Consider the following 19,800-nt stretch of genomic DNA (forward strand, 5'->3'; position numbering starts at 1 on the left):
CCCTCATCACAAGCCTTATAGAGCTTACTGTGGGACTTAGTCAATTTGTGTAATAATGTCCTATAATATTTATTTAATATATTTATATTATGCCGCAATTCATTTCGTTGTTTATTATTGGGTGCGTCAGTGAACTCGCTGAGTTATTTCTAATTACATACATAAAATCACGCCTATTCCCGGAGGGGTAAGCAGAGACCACGGATGTCCACTTGCTATGATCCTGACATACCTCTTTCGCTTCCTTCGCTTTCATAACATTCCTCATACACGCTCGCCGGTTTAGTGCTCTTGACGTGGCCTTTCTTTAGGATTTCCCCGATTTGATCAGGGAAAGTCCGCCGAGGTCAACACCTTCCAGTTCCCTCTTCTATCTCCCTTATACACTCTCTTTGTTAGCCTGTTTTCACTCATTCTTTCCACGTGTCCAAACCCTCTCAACATACTTTTTTACATTTTTGTCACGTCATTTCCGTTCAGTCCACACTTTTCTTTTATCACACTGTTCCTAATTCTATTTCTAATTGTCATATTTGATAGATTGTCACGGTCACAAGATATAGTTATTTATCGTCACTCGTTATGGATTTCCTATTTTTCGCATTTGTTTGTTTGACACAGTAACGTAATATGCTTATTTGCGCACTAGTGCGGTAAAGTAGCACCATATGTGCTGTAATAGTAAATATTTATATATTATATATATCGTTGTCTAAGTACCCTCAACACAAGCCTTATTGAGCTTACTGTGGGACTTAGTCAATTTGTGTAATAATAATGTCCTATAATATTTATTTATAGTACATTACGATACAAGTGCGAAAAATAGAAAATTCGAAACGAGTGGCGATATATTAAAACACGACCAAAGGGAGTGTTTTAAATCGACACGAGTTGCGAATTACCTATTCGCACATGTATCGTACAATATTTTACAGTACATATGGCCCTTTAAATGTTCGATACAGTAACGTAATATGCAAATTTTCGCACTAGTGCGGTAAAGTAGCACCATATGTACTGTAAAAACTGTTATTTACATGTAATAGTCTAGCACCCATATTCGCACATTACACCGGTATTTTACAAGCTTTACAGACATGCAATGTTAATAAAACACAACTTATTTAATATGCAGTTTATTTAATACCAACTAAACAAATACTTAACTATAAATATGCATTACAATATTTCTTACAGGTAACTTTCAATTTCGAATTTGTGGTAACCATGAACAATCACGTAAGTTTTCCTTAATAATTTAAGTAAAAATATATAATTTTCTTTCGCCAACTAACTATTGTATTCTAACGACTCGTATAGAAAATAAATAGAATATTATGGGAATTTTAATCCAAAATGCCTATTTAAATAAATATTTTTTTTAAATATAAAACAACGACAAAGACTTGTGATACGATGCTTTTCTCAGACACATGTCTTCTACAGTCGCCATGACGCCATCAGATATATCGGAGCGACCAAGGTACTCAGAAATATCTACGCATACACTTTAATGTCTTAATAATAGAGGCTTTTTTCAGATATTTGTCAACGCCTTGGCCGTTCGATTATATCTGGTAGCGACTGTGCAACTTAAATAAAAGTAATATGATTACTGCTGATTTAAGAACTTGTCTACAATATAAAATTCCTGTAGAGTAAGGACGCTAAGCACGGAGAATTTCGTTCATTAGCTCGCCTATTCCTATCTCTATTACACGCTCATCATTATATTGCTATCCCAGTCGCACAGTGGTATTGACCGCCGCCATTAAAGAGATTTTGAAATGAAATAGCGCCATCTTACCGGGCACAACCTAAAGGTTATGGCGCTATCGCTCGAAACGATGCTGCCATACTGGTTTTTGATATATTAGATGGCGCCACTTTTTGATATTAAACAAATTTAACACATATCAGTAAAAGATACGTAAGTACGGCGTAAACCAGGAAAGACCACGAGGAGGTGGTGGGAAATATCAGTAAAAGAATAAGAATCAAAGTCAAATGGCGTTCTAAAAGTTTAAATCATGTGTCTAAAGATGGCAGTAAATTTACTGTGGCTACAAAGTTTTCTTAGACAAACCTCTCTATCAAATTCTCTTTGATTATAAATACAGTTGAATTGCAATATGAAAAGGTAGTGGAAATGCGAAACAACCATTGTCATATGAATTGAAAGTGGTATACTACGGTTCCAGCAAATTCTAGATGCAAAAATATTTACGATTCAATAATAAATATAACTTAACACCTACAATCTTATAATTTCTATCATCGTCAATTTGACACAAAAATCTCATATTGATTCAAAGGTAAACAAATAGGTTTGGACCAGTATCTCTGAAGTTACTGCATTTCTTGCAATGGAGTTGGTAGCAATGCCGTCGAATGCGTTGGTGCAAGAAAAGAGCTTTATTAAGGATATTACATTTCAAGTTGTCTGCAGAAATTGCAATGAGAATTTTAATGACGATGTTCTGGATTATTAACAAGCGCTGGTGTCCTAGCGGTAAGAGCGTGCGACTTGCAATCCGGAGGTCGTGTGTTCAAACCCCGGCTCGTACCAATGAGTTTTTCGGGACGTATGTACGAAATAGATATTCACCAGTCTTCACTTTCGGTGAAGGAAAACATCGTGAAGAAGCCGGATTAATCCCAATAAGGACTAGTATACCCTCTGGGTTGGAGGGTCAGATGGCAGTTGCTTTCGTAAAAACTAGTGCCTACAATTCTAAGGATTTGTTCAAGCTGACCCCAGGCTCCGATGAGCCGTGGCAAAATGCCAGGACAACGCGAGCAAGGAGTTCTGGATTTTTGAAATTTCCTGTTGTTGCAAATGGAATGACACCTTTAAAGTGTACAATAATTGTACTGTGTTCACAGTTGATTGGAAAAATACTGTCCACACCTTTACCCCTTTTGTTTTGTGGTCAAACTGACAATATAACCGTGAATATCTTTCCGAAATCCCTTAATAATAAATTATTTCCTTAATAATAATTAAGCATTTAAGTAAGGTCTGTATTCTATTGATTAAAACTGAACTTAAACTTCAAACTCACTACAACGACTTTCGTTCTTATCATTTAATTCGATATATTATTCTATCTGAATTATTACGCTTTCGCTTCTTTAGCCTCTTTCAAACTTTTCTCTCTTTCCAACAATCTCTTTCTCACTTCCTCTGGATTATACCTCTTTCTATAAACCCTACGAACTCTTCTTACAGGATTTACGTTTCTTGCTTTAATTGTCTTTTTCTTGCCATAATTATTACTGCTTAAAACTGAAGGTGCCCTATTTTCCTCTAGATATCTAAAATTTCTAGGTTTTCTTGTAGCATTGTTGTAAATATCTCTTTGCTCTCTTATAGTAGCATCGTAGAAGACTTTTCCATTGACAATCGCTTTGCGTATGTTTTCTGTTGTGCTTAATACCCTTGGTGGCCTCACGAATGTTGTCTCACTCACTTCCAAGCTCCTATCATTGTTTTTCTCTCTTTCTATCTCTTCTTTTGTAACTTTTTGAATTATCCCTCTTCTTTCAGTAGTAGGAAATCGATTACCAAAGTTGAAATCGACTAGGTCTTTATCAACAGCTATGTTTTTAGATTCCAAGTCTTTTTGAGATCTTTTTTCTATGATCAGTTGACCGCCGCGCCGCGAAGCTAGCAGTCTACCGATAGCTTCAATTTGTTGTTCTTCTGCTTCTAACGTTTTCAAATCTGATTCCTTTTCACCTTTTTTAGCATCTTCAATATCCAGAACTTCGATGGATTCGGTCAAATCTTCTAGCTTATCATCGATTCCTTTTAATTTATCATTATCTTTGCTAACAATCACCGGTTTAACTATTTCTACATCAGAAATGTTAACTTTAGCTTCTTTCACTATATTTTCTTCTGGTTCCTCTTTTGCTTTTATGTCTATTTTAGGCGTAGTTATTTTAGCTTTTTCTATTTCGTCTTGAACGTTATCAGTAATATTGACAATGTTCCTTGTCTTTTCATCCCTATGACTCTTTATATCTAGATCATTATTTGGTTTTTCAGTGTTGATTTTGACAAATTCGCCGGGTTTTGTTCTTGGTGGGTCTGGTCTGTCATTTCTATCTATTCCGTTTGGTCTGATTGGCCTATCAGGTCTAGGTCTTTCGGGTCTCTCCGGGTAGAAACCATGTTTTTCAGTAGTAGTTGGAATCGATTCATTAAACTTAAAATAAGTTATATTCGGCGGGGGACCCTTGTGGAGGTATGCAACTGGCCAATATCTGAGAAAAGACAAAAATGATTTAAGATTGAAAAAAAACTATAAGGAATATAATATATTTACCTATTACATGTCAAACAGAACGAATTACAAAGTTCCAAGTTCGATGGCCATTACCAATGTATCGCATTGTTACCGAAGTTACGTTATTTCGCAAATAAACATATTTGGTTTCATTTGAGCTATTTAATTATATTTTAAATTTAAACCTTTGGTTTAAAATTTTATGATACTATAGTTACACACTGTAATCCACCCATGGATATGTAATTTTATATTATCAATAAATTATTATGATTATTTTATATTAAGGGAAAAAATGGAAAACGTTGCGTTTATGTTGGTTACGAATAGTATCGCTCGCAGACGTATCCGCTTGCTAATACATTTCTTCATTATGATTATGATTATTTGCAAAAAAAAAGTTTTCGTTATTTGCATCTTTTTCCTTTCTATGTCAACCGAACGTGACGCAGCGACGCAACGTTAAAGAATAATACCTTGGCACCCCAAGACCTCCAGGCACGGGCGGGTCGAGCTCGTGCGGCGCGGCGAGCTGCTGCGGCGCCCACTGCCCGCCGGGCCGCGGGTACGTGTGCTGGTACCTGATGTGCGGCCGGCTCATTGCTGGCACGCGGGTGTACCCTGGGATATAATGTTTTTTTTTTTTAAATATTATAGGACATTATTACACAAATTGACTAAGTGCCACGGTAAGCTCAATAAGGCTTGTGTTGAGGGTACTTAGACAACGATATATATATTATATAAATACTTAAATACATAAAAACACCCATGACTCAGGAACAAATATCCATGCTCATCACACAAATAAATGCCCTTACCAGGATTTGAACCCGGGACCATCGGCTTCGTAGGCAGGGTCACTACCCACTAGGCCAAACTGGTTGTCGTCTTCTTAAAGCCGATCTAGCGTGGTTAGGGTGGTATGGGCATTTAATGAAGAGAGATGAATGCCATACAGGCAAAACAATGTTAGGCATGAATGTTGATGGACGGAGAGCGGATGGTAGACCCAAAAAAAGATGGATGGATTGTGTGAGAGAGGATATGAGAAAGAAAGGAGTGAGTGCTGAGGTGACGAATGATAGAGGAGAATGAAAGAGAAGAATATGTTGTGCCGACCCCACATAACGTGGAAAAAGGGCAGGAGGAAGAAGAAGAAATCTAGATTTTGCTCTGAGGCCAATAACTCGGAATAGCCAGACTCTCATTTTTAACTTCATCAAAAAAGCTGCAAAATATTAGAATGCCGTTATTTTATGGTTTTCATCAGCAATTTATTGCATCAAAAAGCGTTTTCCGTGAGAATTTATACAGGTTACAATAAAAAATACACAGATCTCTGTAGGTTAGATTTCTCTAAACTTGATGAAAATGGGAACAAGTGAGAAAATAGGTATCATTTTTTTTTTTTTAAATGTACAAGTCTGCCAAACCGTTCTCGAGAACTTTTATCATACTTGAAACGTGTTTTCTGCATACCGCTGTTGACCTGAGGGTTGACTTTTAAAGAATGTCTTATGGTATAAGTTTGCCTTTAGTCCACTTTGCTATAAAGTTAAAATAAAATAAACCAGTCAATTAAAGAATTATAGAGGTACTAACCAGGTAAAGGATTCCCATATTGATCGTAGTACGCCTTCGGACCGTCTTTGTACAAATCGTCCCAGTATTTTCTGTCTGCCTCCGATATGTACGGGCCCAGTATAGGTTTGTCTCTGTCATCGGCAAAGTATCCCGGTCTACCAGACCATGGTCTGCCGGGGAGGCGGGAGGGGGGATCTGAAAAATTAAAATATATTGTCTTAGAATTCGCTTCTATAATTACCTCACCCCACGGCAATAAAATAGACATTTATTCACAGTCTCAGTTTGGCCAGCATTGCGATGGTGAAAATCTCAAAATTCCTGTGAGTATCTTGTGTTGTAAAGTACGAGTGCTTGTCAATTTCAAGTAAGTAACAAAATTCTGTTGTATCAGTGCTTGTCAATTTCAAGTAACAAAATTCTGTTATATCAGTGCTTGTCAATTTCAAGTAAGTAACAAAATTCTGTTGTATCAGTGCTTGTCAATTTCAAGTAAGTAACAAAACTCTTTGCCACGGTTAAAATATTTCAACCAACTATCCTAAGGAGCTTACAAATATTTATATTTATTTATTCCTTAAATTAACACTTACAGTCAAGCTACACATGTTAAAAGGAGTGACATTATATACGTATTGATACTAACATATATACTGTATATATAATATACTGTAGTGTCGCACTTTGCAGCACAAGGCCCTGACAGGGTCGTCATGTAGTGTTGGACGTTAAATGAAACTAATTGCACGGGGTATTTATAGGTATATAATGCCTTGAATAACATAATGTAAGAGCTTATATACGGATAAACTAAGGAAGTGTGAGTGTACGCTTAACACGCACACTACAACACCTAAAGGTTCCTAATTAGGTAATTAGGTAATTTCCTGCTACCTAAAGGTTGTCTGGAAGAGATCGCTTTTTAGCGATAAGACCGCCTGTTGTTACCTGGTTCTATTTTCCTTTAAAATTCATTTGTAGTTTTACATGTATGTAAAATGTATAATTGTTGGTGCAATAAATAGATTTGTTAGACCTGTACCCCAAAAGCATAAAATTGTTGTAGTAATTGACCGAATCGCATTTCACCTCGATCTCATATTTAATTTTCGCATTGTGTCTCAATAGTTTTTTTTTTTTCTAGTGGCTATAAGTTTTAGTCGCATTTCACCTCGACCGTACATTTAAACATCGCGTTGTGACTCAATCGTTTATTACTTTAGTCGCACTTCACCTCGATATTGTATTGGCGACGTGATTCAACGCAACGTCAACCTCACATAGATACAATTTTAATGAGTTTGATAGCACTTGAGGCTTAATCCTACAAGTACAAAACGTGTTTAAAAAAAAACACTTAATTTTAGTGCAAGCATCAAATTAACGTATCAAGTTAAATAGAGTCCCAAACAAACGTCGATCGCGGCGAAATGCCTCTTCGGTAACATACTACACGAAAAATTAAATACTACAAATTAATTATACTAATGTCAAAGGCTACGGGAAGAAGTGCGTCAAGTAAAAAAATCCAGTGATATCTTTTTCATTCAAGGTGAAATGCGATTCGGTGAATTACTACAGCAATTTTATGCTTTTGGGGTACAGGTCTAACAAATCAATAAATAATATTTACTTACTTACTTACAACACATACACACATTGATGTGTATACAGACTTGATGTGCGTATCTACATTCAAACGATTTCGTCGTATGGCGTCGACGCCCAGAGATACTTACACCATATAGGTTTAAAAAAATAAAAGGTTTTATTACCAATAAGGTTTAGTAAGGAAATTAGACTTTACCCATAACATTTACGAACCTCTATGACCCTGGGACGGATGTGGTACATTATGCTGATGGTACGGGTAGTATTTTTCACTACATGGACGCCATTGGTCGTGTTCTGGTCCAACGTAACACCTAGAAGAAAAAGTTTAGCCTTAACCAGTCTTTAGTTACTATTGGACGCACGCAGAAATTGCGTTGCTGCAGCAGTATTGGTAGTACTATTACTTATGGAGGGTAGAGGCAAGGATAACAATCTCTTATGGGAAAACTGTTGCAAAAGTGTCCAGCTGGCAGCTGTAAATAACATCCTGAACAGCTTACCCAAACAAGTAGTAGAAACTTTAGAAAAACATACTGATAAAATAATGAGTACTCTTAAGAAAGCACTGTTTAAAATGAATTAATTTTGTTACAAATAGTATTATAATAATATCTAAGCACTAACTGCCAACAGGACTAATTATATACTTAATAAGGCTAGACTTAGTTAAGATAATCTCCAAATATAGAGATTGTAACTGAGTTCAGACTGTACCTCAACAAAAACAAACACTGAAATAAATAGATCAAAATTTAAATGTTTTTTTTTTATTTCTCCGGTGGCGCAAGGGTAGCACAAGGTCATGACACGAACTTAGACCTTATTGACCGAATGAAGTGCGCTTTCAGCGATTTGATTTTTTTTATCAAAGTCAAAAAATTGCTCGCGATGTATTGTGGCGTCACCTATTTAAGGTTTTTTGATGGACACTTTTCATGCACATAGTTTATTCTCCTTACCTCCACCCTCCGTACTATTACTGTCACAATCCTTACCAAGGCTTGCTAAATCCTTCGCTGTATCCACAACGATGGCTTGGAGCACAACAGTAGTCCCAAGATCCTGGAATATTAAACATTCATTTTGTAATTTTTTTACGTCAACGACCATGGTAATTAAAAAACGGATGGTAATTAAAATTTAGGGTTCTTGCATTAATGTGACGATAAAATGTGCTTTTAACGTCGAAGTCTACGACAAAGTCTAAAACCATCCATTACATAATTCTAGAAATTCCAGGTATAACTTTTTCAGACGAATTCCGAGTACTATAATAAACATCTATTCGACTTAGATTGTTTTCAAAATTCATTGGCTAGTCTAAAAAACATAGTTATACGTAAGTTGTTTTAGTACCCAGGTACTTATACTATATTTATGTTGTATGCAGTTCATTTTCTATCTGATAAATCAGAATAGATATACTTGTACCTGTAAGACCTTATTTCAGTCAACATTATTTATAACTATGAACCGCCAGGTCTTTTTGTTGCTTTGTTCTTTTGTTACAGTACATCTTTTGTATTGCCTATTTAATGTGTTTATATGACGTTTGGTGGAAAAAGCTCTGGTGGCCTAGCGGTAAGAGCATGAGACTTTAAATCCGGAGGTGGTGGGTTCAAACCCCGACTTGTACCAAAGAGTTTTTAGGAACTTATGTACGAAATATTGATATTTAACAGTTGCTTTTCGGTGAAGGAAAGCATCGTGAGGAAAACGGACTAATCCCAATAAGACCTAGTTTACCCTTTGGGTTGGTAGATCAGATGGCAGTCGCTTTCGTAAAAACTAGTGCCTACGCCAATTCTGGGGATTAGTTGTCAAGCGGACCCCAGGCTCCCATGAGCCATGGCAAAAATGCCGGGACAACGAGAGGAAGAAGAAGATATGACTGTTTGGTTTCTGAAATAAATTAAAAAAAATCTTATGTAGTTTAAGTTTACAGGTGGCCTATGATGATGTGTTTCTTACCTACTTACCCTCCCTCGGGTTCGCAGGCCCAATGTCCAGCCACATGGTTCTGAGCACAAGTGGTCCCAGCCCGACACGGGAATCCTGACACGGTGTATTTGATGATGATACACTATGTTTCTTACCTACTTCCCCTCCATCTGGCTCGCAGGCCCAATATCTAGCCACATGGTTCTGGGCACAAGTGGTCCCAGCTCGACACGGGAACCCCGACACATTGTATTTGATGATGGTATATTATGTTTCTTACCTACTTCCCCTCCCTCGGGCTCGCAGGCCCAATGTCCAGCAACATGGTTCTGAGCACAGGTGGTCCCAGCTCGACACGGGAATCCTGACACGGTGTATTTGCTCCAGGATACTGCGACTGTGGAAAAGAGAGGTTTAACAATTATTAGGCGTTTTCGAATGAAACGTTCACACTGTTTCCCTATTGGTGAACTTTCTCAGGACGACACGATTCACCAATAGTCCGTTAACATCAAACTTGAAGTATGGAAATTTAAGGGAAATCTTTTATGTTTCGACCATTCTGACAAAAACATGTCTGGTCGAACTCTAATTAGAATTGATCATAATTAAACCATTACAAATTGAACAATAAACTGTAATCGTCAATTACGGTTCATTTTGTAATGGTTTATGGTCAGATGTATCTTTTTTTTTTTATCTAAGCTAATTACCAAAACCTTTTCCATTAAGTCATGGCATATTAGTCTAAATAATTTCTAAGATTGGTAGAATTATTGTCAATCCTTTAAAAAAAATGAGAAGGGAACCAATAAGTGATGAATGAATGAAGATCACAAAGATAAAAAACAAACATAGGTATTCAAAATTACAGCACTGACAGTTACATGTCTAATACGCTACCAGTTGTTGAGTGCGTGGTCTCTTCTTACAGTACAATATCTACGTATACCAATCTACTCATGACCATGACTCTAATAAATGAATGACTAGCAATTTTTCTAAATATATAAATCGTGTCATTCACGACGACGTGTGCCTTGGATCGTAATGTTATGTATGTTATTTAAGTTTAGATTTGATAAATCTGCGCGTCATCGTGGATGACACGTACTATACCTACTACCTATGGAAGGTAGAGTTAAGGAATATAATCTCCATATACCAAAAAGTGTCCGATAAAAAACCATTAATAGGTGGCGCTGCAATACCTAGAATACTTGAGAAAAAATCTAATCATAGAAAGTGCACTTCACTCCGTCAATAACGCCTTGGTTCTTAGCTACTCTAGCGCTACTCTGGAGAGATTTGGAACTATTATTTATAGCTGACAGCTGGACACTTTTGCAACAGTTCTGCCTATGGAGATTCTATTCCTTCCATACTACTACCGAAGCGTGCTATTAAATGAGATTTTGATGAGATTTTATCATAGAATGATGGCTAAATATCTACCTACTTTCTTTTAATATGTAATTCTACTATTCTAATCTACATTCAAAAATAAAACAACCTGAAAAAACAAAAATCAATTAAAAATTTAAAACGAATTTTCTAATTCATCAAATGTGCCAAGAATCAGTGTTTCATTTATTTTACTCGCGATTCAATAAAAATCTAAATACAAAAAAAAATTGGTAGCAACAAATTACTTACTTGGTCCATCTTCTTTCTCACCAGGATAGGGCCTTTCAATAGGCCGTAGAGGCCTACCCTCAGGCCTATACCCAGGCCTTTCTATAGGCAGATAACCTGGCTTCTCATACCCTGACCCAGGATACCCAGAGCCACTAGGACTAGATGGAAGATAGGGCTCAAACGGTTTGTAGTTAGGGTATTCTGGTCTAGGATCTGGGTAAGGGTAGTTAGGTTTGAAGCCAGGTATGTAAGGTTTATCGGGTGGGTAAGGGCCTGTTGGGCCGGATGGTGGGCCGGATGGAGGGCCGGATGGTGGGCTGGATGGTGGGCCGGATGGTGGGCCGGATGGTGGGCCCGATGGTGGACCAGAGATGTACGGAGGAACTGTAAAAAAATAAAATGTTTGACTAATGGTCGACAGTTCGAGAGAATTAACAGGTGGAACGTTTGTTCCAGCTTTCGTATATCTTTTCCGTATTAGGTATATTTACCGGCTTAAAATTAAAATAATTAGTAAATTTTATGCATCAAGTTAAGAACCAACCACAGTACAAAATCATCAGTTTTAGGAATGCCAAAGAGCCACAGAAGTTGATTTGGGTTAGTATCATTTCGTCAAAAAAACAGCTGGTCTAAGTAGCAAATGGTCTAAGTAGGAACTGGTCTAAAGGGCAGGTGGTCTTATTAGCAAGTGGTCTAAAACACAGCTGGTCTAAGTAGGAACTGGTCTAAAGGGCAGGTGGTCCTTGACTGTTTGATGAGTCTTTTAAGTGTTAATTTGTTTGAATCTCTTGAAGAACTGCAATTGAAGATCCAAAGAGCGACGGTATTCATGATTTCGTTGGCATTGAGCGGTGTGAAAGATATCTAGTCTATACGACAGATTAAGGCCCCAACAAACAAGTTGGAACCAATATATCAATAAAAAAGACGGAAAATTCAATATTATCATGGGATTCGAACCTTCGAGCCTGCGCTATAGTACGGATGTTATTACCTTCAGGGGCAGGCAGATAGCCAGGTCCACTGGCATCCGGTCGATCTAAGCCTGGATATGTCTGGACAGGTGGTAATAACGGTCGGGGCAACTCTCCCGCGTGGTCACTGAAATAAACGTTGAGATTATTACATGGGTTGGGTTGCTGCACCCTAGAAAACTAGAGTTACAGTGTGAGAGGGGATTGATGTGTTGTGCTAGATAGGTGAAGGAAGGTAGAAGGGAGAGATAAATACTGAGTGAAAAAGAACTATGAACACTACCTGTGTTCATAGTTCACGCCGTTTGGAATCTCTTACTTATTTACTTACTTACTCCGTTGGCTCAGCGACCCAAAATGAAACTTGGCCTCCGACACAAGACAGTGCCACTTTTCTCGGTCCTGTGCGACCTCTCGCCAATTGTCGACTCGAAGCTCGCGCAGATCCGCCTCCACCATGTCGCTCCAGCGATACCTGGAGCGTCCGCTAGGACGTCCTCCTGCTAGGCGACCCAGGTACGCTCTTTTTTTTTTTTCTTTTTCTTTTTTTTTTTTATTGGAAGGGGGCCCTGATATTCAGGGTGACACGGCTGTTTCAGACACTACCTGCACAATATACAGAGGGAACCGGGGCCCCAGTGCAACGAATGGCGCGCAGATGACACGGCCCAGCACACTCTGGAAGAGTGCAATCGCTGGGCCGTGGAAAGAGTGCCGGAGGGCGCCGTGGTGGAATGTCATCGATCCCAGTGACATGCTCCCTCATTTTGCCGTTTATGAGGTTGCCAAAAAAAAAAAACGCTCTTTTTACGTTCCGATCTTCGTCCATTCTCTCAAGGTGGCCCAACCAACGGAGTCTGTGGGCTTTTTTTTTGGAAACTCTTAGGAACCAGAATTTAAACCTACGTCTTTTGATTTTGAAACCTCACGAACTTCACGCCTTACACCTTTTTATAACTGGTTCAAGTTTTTATCACTTAAAGGTGACTTAATCAAAATCTTTGCCATGCACTTTCCTAAAACACTGTCCGTTGAAGAGATCAAACGCGAAGAGCAAATCGTCAATGGAATGTTCGTAGTCCACGCCTTTATGTAAGTCGAAGAGCCAGATTTCGCCCTCTGCTTTAGAAGCCTCGCCCAATCATAAGGTGGTTTCTTCCTTAACATTTACCTAAGTTTTAACAAATTACAAGATAACTTACTTAAAATCCTTGCCATGCACCTTCAGAAGAGAGATGTGCTTGAAATCCATACCGTTTTTTAATACCGACAATTAATAGCTCCATCCTCCGATTTAGACAAATCATAAGTACCTTATCAGTGCTTTTTCTTTTACGCTTGGATACCAGTGTTTTTTTTTATGTTAGCATAGTCAGCAAACGAGCAGACGAGCTGCCTGATGGGAAGCGGTCATCGTCGCCCATAGACATAAGTAATACCATAGGAGCCACTTAAGCGTTGCCGACCCTTGAGAACCCTAAATACCCGCTTCTTGAAGAATCCCATGTCGTAGCGCAAAGGAAATACCGCAGGAGGCAAGTCATTCCACATTCCGCACGTTCTAGGAAGAAACGAGCGAGATGCCCGCTTATTCTTGGTGTGCCATCTATCTAAGAAGTGAGGATGAACTTTGCTCCTTTGGCGGGAGGTGCGATGATAAAAACGAGACGATGGTACCAATTCAAAAAGTTCTTCGGAGCATTCCCCAATGTACAGACGGTAGAACATGCAAAGAGAGCCAACGTCTCTCCGAAGACTAAGAGGTTCTAAGCCGTCAGTAAGTTCGGAATCGCCGACAATACGAACTGTCCGCCGTTGGATGGAGTAAAGAGGAAGGAGCTGGTATTGTGGAGCGCCAGACCAGAGATGAGAGCAGTACTCCATATGAGGTCGAACCTGCGCTTTATATAACAAAAGACAGTGACTTAATCAAAATCCTTCCTATGCACTTTCCTCCAACAGTGTCCGCTGAAGTGATCAAACGTGAAAAGCGAAGCGTCAATGGAATGTTCGTAGTCTAGAGAGGTCTATAGAGAGCCAAAAGCCAGATTTCGAACCTACGACCCTACTTCCTCTGCTTTAGAAGTCACATGCCCTATAACTAAGCTACTGGTGGTTTCTTCCTTAACACTTACTTTTTTTTTTTTTTTTTAAAGGTAACTTACTCAAAATCCTTCCCATGCACCTTCCTCCAGCACTGTCCGTTGAAGAGATCAAACGCGAAGAGCCAATCGTCTGTGGAGTGTTCATAGTCCACGCCTTTCTGTAGATCGAAGAGCCGGATCTCGGAGAGGAGGCAGTTGTCCACTCCGGGAGGAGCGATGTTGCTGGAAAAAAATGTATTTACCTTTGAATGCGAACCCTTGAAGTCCTGAGTGATAGAGGCGGCGTTAGGCCTACGGTTTCACGGTCCGAGGGGCCTCGCTCCTCAAATAAGTATATCTCGGACACAACGTAAAAATGTTCGTTATTTCTTGCTCCACCAGACGGCCTCGCTAAATGTACCTTGCCCACATAAAATTTTGGTCTTGCCCCGCCACTGGTGAGTGATCATATCCATAGGAACAGAGTTGCTTAAAAGTTATGACGTAGTGAAAAGTAATAACTAAGTGGATTTTAAAATGTGTGTTGGTGTCAATTAGACGTGGTGACAGACATATTTTCAGAAAATGATCGTTGTGGTATTGATATCTCTTAAGACATCAGTCATTTAGATAGTGCGAGAACTCGCATGCCAGTTTCTTTACATTGCGGTGTTTCATTGTTTGGCTGAAATGGATGTAACCAACAGTTCTCAAAGTAACTAGAATCGCATACGAGTCCGCGCGTTGTCTAAACTCTAAACCCTTACGGGGTATTTAATAGTATTTTATACAATCGTTTTATAATAGACAGCTTTTCAGTCGAGTAACGTGTTTAGGCAACGAGGCTTGCTGAGTTGCTTAAGTGAGGTACAAGATTAAAAATCTTGATTATATCACTATTGTATACAATACTTTTCTACGAGTTATCGAAAATATTTTTTTACTATAAAACCTAAATAAGTAATGAAGGCTAGGTATGTTTCTAAGTAGACAAAGAGGCAAACGCGCGAGCCCCCGCCCGCCCGTCCCCCGTTCTATGGGCGCGCGGCGGTCAATTTTTTTATAGTTGACTACAGCATATCGAAATAAATTTTATACTTGAGTTGGGAGCACATTTTATACATGAGAGCAACATGAAAAGTACGCAATTATAGTTTGGTATAACGAAATCTTAATTCAACCATTACAGTCGACGAGTAGAAAAAATAAATATTATTGTAGTTGAAAAATATGACGTCGTTATTCTCTGAGGTTATTCTTCACGAAATTCGCATGACTTTTTTGTTATTTTCTGAATTCCAATATGTCCTAAATGGTCGCGTACTGTGCGGTTTAAGAGGAATTTCCTCCCGCGAACGCTTCGGCTGTGGAATGAGCTTCCTGCCGAGGTTTTCCCGAGGGGCTACAGTATGGGGTTCTTCAAAAAAGGAGTGTACAGGTTTTTAAAGGGTCGGCAACGCGCATGTAATGCCTCTGGTGTTGCAGGCGTCCATTGGCTACGGTGACTGCTTATCATCAGGCGAGCCGTATGCTTGTTTGCCACCGTCGTGGTATTAAAAAAAAAAGTCCTAATTGATAAACTTACTTGAAAGAAAAGCTGAGACATCTGAATGGAGCATCAGTACACGCTATTCCACAGGACTGCTCATCCCGTACCCTGGCGTGGCCCTTAATTGCAGAACCCATCAGTTTGGCAGCGTTGTCGTATTGGAGGTAGCATTCTGAAAGTTGGCGAAATATACATCCTCATCATCCCGTCCTAGCTGGTTTCGGCCTCGGCGACTGATTTTGTACTGGTTAGTGAGAGCGACGACCATGAGCTCTCAGGTCACTGACGTAGCCTATTTTCGCAGTAAATCTACGGCCACTCTCACCGAAAGTCAGCACCCCTCCGACAAAATTGTAGCTTATGACCGCAGGTGGTCGGGCCTTTAACTCGTCACGCTTCGCGTCGAGTTCCACTCGCCTCTGCTCTTCAAAGGCTTGCACTTTTGTACTCACTGTAGGCCTTCCACTTCGGCCGATCTCGTGCCGACACGAGATCGGCACGAAATATACATCGTGTCATTCACGACTCGCATTTTAATGTTATCAAAGGTTAGATTTGACAAATGTGCGCGTCATCGTGGGTGACACGAGCTATAACGTTAGGAACAAGTTTCTACATATAAAAGCAATGGATTTATGGAATAGAAATTGCATAAAACGATAGGGCGAAGCGAAGATTGCCACGGCTCAGTGTGGAGCCGGGGCTCCATTCAGCACACCATCCTCAAGAATTTACATCATGCACTAGATTTTAGGCGACTCTCTCACCATCCAAACTAGAAACTAGGTCTTATTGACCGGGCGCAGCGAAGGTGTCCAGTTGGCCATATGGCAGTTGTAGACCTTACCTTTCTTAGGCTCGCTGACGGCAGTATTATCAAACAGGGCCGGCTCGCAGCCCCTTCCATAGTTTCCCCTAGAGTATAACTCGTGTCCCTTAGAAGGGCGTAGCCCCCGCCCGGCGGAGAGGGACGTGGGGGGCGAAGAGGTTAGGATGCAGTTGGGGAGGTCTTCGCCTATTGTTGGAGCAGAAAACCTGAAAGGCAAGTTAGAGGTATTTTTTTTACGGTCTGGGAATGCAGTTACGCATCTTGCCTCAGGCCTGAGAAGGACCCATTTTGGGGACGTATCTATGTGGAAGTCCCACCTTCCAACTATTTCTACTAAGGCGTTTCCGTTTGGGGGGCGTCTTGGGATCGAGAACATTCTCCACGAAGAGGAGCCAGTCCAGCCAGCGCTTCCTATATCCATATAGGAAGCGCTGGCTGGACGTCGTGACAGCGGACATGCAGGGAGAACAGTCTCACATCTGAGGATGCCGAAGACCGGGAAAAGTGGAGAAGATTAAGTAGGAAAGCGGACCCTGGCGCTAGGCCGGGAAAACGCTAGGTTGAAGAAGGAGAAGAAGATATCCATTATGTATAAGGTCAGTATTGATTTTTAAGAATTTGAACTGAACTGTAATTTTGAAGACGAGTGTGTCTTAAAAACTCGAACAGAATAGTATTGGCAGCCTTCCCTACTAATATTATTAATGCGATAGTATTTAACTCTGTCTGTTAATTTGTCTGTATCCTCTTCACACTTAAACAGCAGAGCTGAACCGATTTAGATGAAATTTGGTATGGAAATAGCAAGGCTCGGAAATCGGTTAAATTTTGAAACCATTATCATTGTACTTGGCGCAAAACCTTTTAATTTCAGATTCCTACGTAAAACCGTTATTTATAAACCGGTTTTTAGGAGAATATTTCTATAAAGTTCTTGGGAGATTAACCGGTTTAGAACAATAAAAACCGGTTTCTTTCTATGTCGGTGTTGTTGTTTACGCGGCACACCACGAGGCCGGCCGGCTGTCTCGTCGCTCGTCGAATAAACCGGTTTATTTAGGTTACAATGAAGTTCTTAAAACGTTCGCGTTTTTATGAAAGTTCGGAGTAAAATCGAAATAAACCGGTATTTACCGCTTTTTTTAAACCGGTTCTGAGCCTTGGGAGATACTTTGAGGCAAAGGGAAGGATATAAGATTTTAGTTTTTATCAAGAGTTACCATCAATGCACGTAGACTAAGTTGCGGGTAAAAGCTAGTAATGCTATACATACATACACCAAATCAATTTGAAAGATCAGCCATAGAGGGCGCCATATTGGAAAGCCTCCTCATTTAGCTTCCTTACGAGCTTGCTCATGATTTGTATGTACGAGTATACGCAAGTGATGCTTCTAGTAAAATTTCTTAATTTCGCCAAAGTTATCCTGTCAAGAAATCGTGATTAGTACCTCCACCTTACAGAAAACCGCAGCCAAATAACACTAGACCCTACTCATAGTGTTGTGTTCCTGCCGGTGAGTAATGTTGCCAGAGCTCAACGACGGTGCGTAGTGTTAGGGTCCTGGATGTCTCTGCATGCCATTTCAAATTGTAATTATACTTTCTACTAACACAGCCGTAAGTCCTTACTAACATAATATGGATGTTTGTCCGAAATAAATGCTTTCATTTCATTTCATGTATTACTCTTGGAGTTGCAGGCGTACATAGGCTACGGCTGCTTACCATCAGGCAGCCGTATGCTTGATTGCCACCAATGTAGTATATAAAAAAAACTTAATTTTAAATTACCTGAAGCTAAATACTCTACAGAAGAATCCTTGCGCTCTGATGCACTCAGCCTCGCAAGCACCAAGCCCAGCCACTGTTATTGCCGCTCTGGCAATGGATTCTGAGACTGCCACGCCAGAACGGACGTGCCAGAAACATTCTGAAACAAAAATTCTTATGACATGACAAATAGATTGACTGTAGACTAGGGAGTGCACCCGGTTCTGGTTTTCTATACAAATACAGTCCCGGAACCGGGAATTCCCGGTTCTCGCAATACAAACTGAGTACTGGGACACCGGGAGTATTCCCTACTGTAGACGACATAGATGCTTTGTTTGATGAAACATTCTGACTGTACTTTTCTTTCAACGGGCAAGTAATACTCATCAAGATAGATCAAACCCAAATGCAATAAGGTTGCGTTGTTTTATCACAGAGTTCCTATGGCCATTTACTGTGTTCATCATCAGATCAGCTCGATGATGCCATATTCATATTCATATTCCTTTATTGATAAAATTACAAATTTTACATATCAAAAGGTAATACAACATATAATTAGGTCGATGTCAATTTAAGTACAATTAAGATAATAATAATCAAAATCAATTACAGTTAAATAAAACAGTATAAAAATAATCAAAACAATTCAAATATCCAATAAATTAAATGAAATCATTATTGTAATATTCTGACATGTCATAATTATCAAATCAAATAATATAAAATATAACAATATAAAATAGTAATAATCAACACAATTCATACATCCAATAAATAATATTGCATTATCACCCAACTTACATGTATTTGAAGTTTTAGCTCAATCGAATACGTAATGGGCAATTGGTATTGCAAGATTTGACCCGAACATAAAAGCTTGTAAAATACATACAACCATATTTGTGGGAACAGTCATGCTGCACGGCATCTGATCCACTGTCAGCAAATCCTTGGTGTGGAATTTCACTAGTCAGAGCTGTCAAAGAAAATAAAATCTTACTGCTCTCAATCCAAGGTCTATGTGAGACAGAGACAGCACAGTCCTGTGGCATTACATACACATCTGATCCACTGTCCGAGGCCAAATAGAGTCCTCTGTAAAGACCCCTTTCGGTCTAAGCTGTTAAGAGTAGCAGTCATTCAATATTGAACTTTGCCGCTCCCAAACCAAGTTCTAGATCTGTCAACCGCTAAGTTCCACGTATTACTACAATTCTGGATTCAGTAGTCAAGACAAGAGTTGAAGTTGATCAAAATTGAACCTTACCGCTCTCAACCCAAGGTCTATGTGAGACAGAGACAGCACAGTCCTGTGGCATTGCGTATACATCTGATCCACTATCCATGGCCAAGTCGAGTCCACCGTAAAGACGCCTTTCGGTCTAAGCTTTTAAGAGTAACAGTCATTCAATATTGAACCTTGCCGCTCCCAAACCAAGTTCTAGATCTGTTAACATCTAAGTTACACGTATTACTACAATTCTGGATTCAGTAGTCAAGAGTTG

General features: G+C 39.4%; 1 protein-coding gene across 2 annotated transcripts in view; it reads right to left on the reverse strand.

Moving 5' to 3' along the window:
* Window positions 1–938: 938 nt before the first annotated feature.
* Window positions 939–19,800, reverse strand: part of LOC133532050 (uncharacterized) — a 43,033-nt gene continuing 24,171 nt past the window's right edge. For both annotated transcript variants that reach the window (XM_061870540.1, XM_061870541.1), the window contains exons 9-20: window positions 18,311–18,449; window positions 16,536–16,723; window positions 15,725–15,860; window positions 14,221–14,382; window positions 12,076–12,182; window positions 11,097–11,462; window positions 9,721–9,837; window positions 8,495–8,561; window positions 7,710–7,810; window positions 5,904–6,080; window positions 4,775–4,919; window positions 939–4,275 (exon numbers count right to left, since the gene is read on the reverse strand). In XM_061870540.1, coding sequence (XP_061726524.1) covers window positions 3,123–4,275; window positions 4,775–4,919; window positions 5,904–6,080; window positions 7,710–7,810; window positions 8,495–8,561; window positions 9,721–9,837; window positions 11,097–11,462; window positions 12,076–12,182; window positions 14,221–14,382; window positions 15,725–15,860; window positions 16,536–16,723; window positions 18,311–18,449 — 2,858 coding nt within the window. In that variant the 3' untranslated portion in view covers window positions 939–3,122. The remainder of the gene's footprint in view (window positions 4,276–4,774; window positions 4,920–5,903; window positions 6,081–7,709; window positions 7,811–8,494; window positions 8,562–9,720; window positions 9,838–11,096; window positions 11,463–12,075; window positions 12,183–14,220; window positions 14,383–15,724; window positions 15,861–16,535; window positions 16,724–18,310; window positions 18,450–19,800) is intronic.

This window comes from Cydia pomonella, chromosome 26, assembly GCF_033807575.1.
Source record: "Cydia pomonella isolate Wapato2018A chromosome 26, ilCydPomo1, whole genome shotgun sequence".
NCBI classification, from domain to species: Eukaryota; Metazoa; Arthropoda; class Insecta; order Lepidoptera; family Tortricidae; genus Cydia; species Cydia pomonella.